This window comes from Rhipicephalus sanguineus, chromosome 3 (genome assembly GCF_013339695.2).
Source record: "Rhipicephalus sanguineus isolate Rsan-2018 chromosome 3, BIME_Rsan_1.4, whole genome shotgun sequence".
In the NCBI taxonomy this organism is placed as follows: domain Eukaryota; kingdom Metazoa; phylum Arthropoda; class Arachnida; order Ixodida; family Ixodidae; genus Rhipicephalus; species Rhipicephalus sanguineus.
The window spans coordinates 128244943-128246694 of record NC_051178.1 but is presented as its reverse complement, the minus strand read 5'-3'; the positions used below and the strand labels follow the sequence as shown (position 1 = coordinate 128246694).

The 1752-nt window shown below is 49.4% G+C and overlaps 1 protein-coding gene across 1 annotated transcript; it reads left to right on the top strand.

Moving 5' to 3' along the window:
- The first annotated feature begins 341 nt into the window (after positions 1-341).
- On the top strand, positions 342-1154 carry LOC125757874 (uncharacterized). Its single transcript, XM_049414128.1, has one exon. It carries the CDS (start codon positions 342-344, stop codon positions 1152-1154), a length of 813 nt encoding a protein of 270 aa, XP_049270085.1.
- Positions 1155-1752: the final 598 nt, after the last annotated feature.

Below are 1752 nucleotides of genomic sequence, written 5' to 3'. Positions count from 1 at the left end.
TTTGGAAAAAGCGAGAAACGGCAATTAATCTTAACTGTAACATTCGGTTCACTATACCCGCTCCTCAGTCGACTTGACACTTTTTTGGGAGTTACGTTGTGAATTCTACAAGAAAGTTAGCGCTGTTGCCATTATCGACGTGCCATTCGTTACCGGCAGCAGTTTGTTCGCGTTTAATAACTATGCAAATTTTAGTACCATGTGAAGATCGCGTCTGTGTCCAGTATGAGACATACAAAGCTGAAGTCAAACGGTGTATTCGTAGGTTGACTAGTCATTTTGCAGAACTCAAAGCAACTGTCAGAAGAAGAAGAAGGCGTGTGGAACGGCTGTGTTCGGAAATGCTCTCTGCTGGAAACAGCGTATCGGCCACAAGCCGAGGATCATCGACCTCGTTTCTTGATGAAGATACAAACTACAAAGTCGTCCTGCCACGTCTACCAACCGGTAACGATGTCTTGAATTCCGTTTTCCTTCATGCAGACTTGGGTGGTAGACCGTACCGAGCTCCAGACTTCCGTGACGCTCTGCTTGAAGTGGTGACTACTGCGGACGTTATAGGTGTGGGACAGTACCAAATGAGCCATGTGTGGATGGTTACCTGCGCAAGTAGAGTGGCGATGCAGAAACTTGTCACCCGTGCTGAGCTTCGTGTAAAAGGGCGGAAGTGCATGGTGATAGATCCGGAGACCAAGGATATTAAACTGAAACTCCTTTGGCTACCACCTCACCTAGAACCTCGACGAGTTGAAGAGGCATTTCAAGCATATGGTGTGGTCAAATCTATAGAGAGAGAGACACGGAGATGTGCTGGTATGGAGCAATGGATGACAACGAACCGGGATGTTGCCTTAGAGCTCAAGGATGGCATCACTGTAAGCTCAATACCACATATTATGTCCATCTACGGTCATCAATGCCTAGTCCTTATTCCTGGTAGGCCTCCGCTGTGTCTTCGTTGCAAGCGAGTGGGACACGTTCGTCGACAGTGCAAAACACCGCGGTGCTTACAGTGCCACCGCTTCGGCCATTTGTCGGATGCTTGCGTGTCGACTTACGCAAGCTTCGTTCTGGCCAATCTAGCACAGAAGAGCCTCATCTGGACCATCTTATGGATGCTACAGAGGTGGTCGACGCATCCGGAGAAGCAGTAGGTGGCATCAAAGAAGATGAACAGTTGACCATAGAGCCCATGCCCAGCAGTCACAATAGCGCAGCTAAAAGCACAAGTGAAGACACAAGAGATGAGAACGCTGACAGCCAACATTGGCTTGGAAAACCCAAAGGAAAAGTCTCCAGATGACGAAGACGAAGAGGCAATGGATAGCAGCCAGACAAGGAAACGCCCGGCGCCGGAAAGTGATGAAGCAAGAAAGGGTGCGTCAGACGCAGCAGAGCAAGCGCCCTCATCTGGACAACGTGTTGTCTCCTTTGGTGGTGGAGGGCCGCGCCGTCTGTGCCAGCGTTCTCAGGAAGGTGCCACAAAGAAGTGCAAAGGAGGTAAAGCCACAAGTTCGCCTGTGGCTAAAGGCGATCAACAAAAACTTTAAGTGAGCAAAATGGCTGCCGCGCTTACCTTCCCCCTATGTGTAGCGACACTCAACGTGCGTGGCTTGAGAAATGTGAGGCGTCAGCGGCAGTTAAACTACGTGCAGCATGACGTTGACGTTGCTGCAGTGCAAGAAACTAAGATTTCATCGGCTCGTGATGCCAACTTTGCTCTGGAAACTTTTCCAGATTATGTATTGTAGA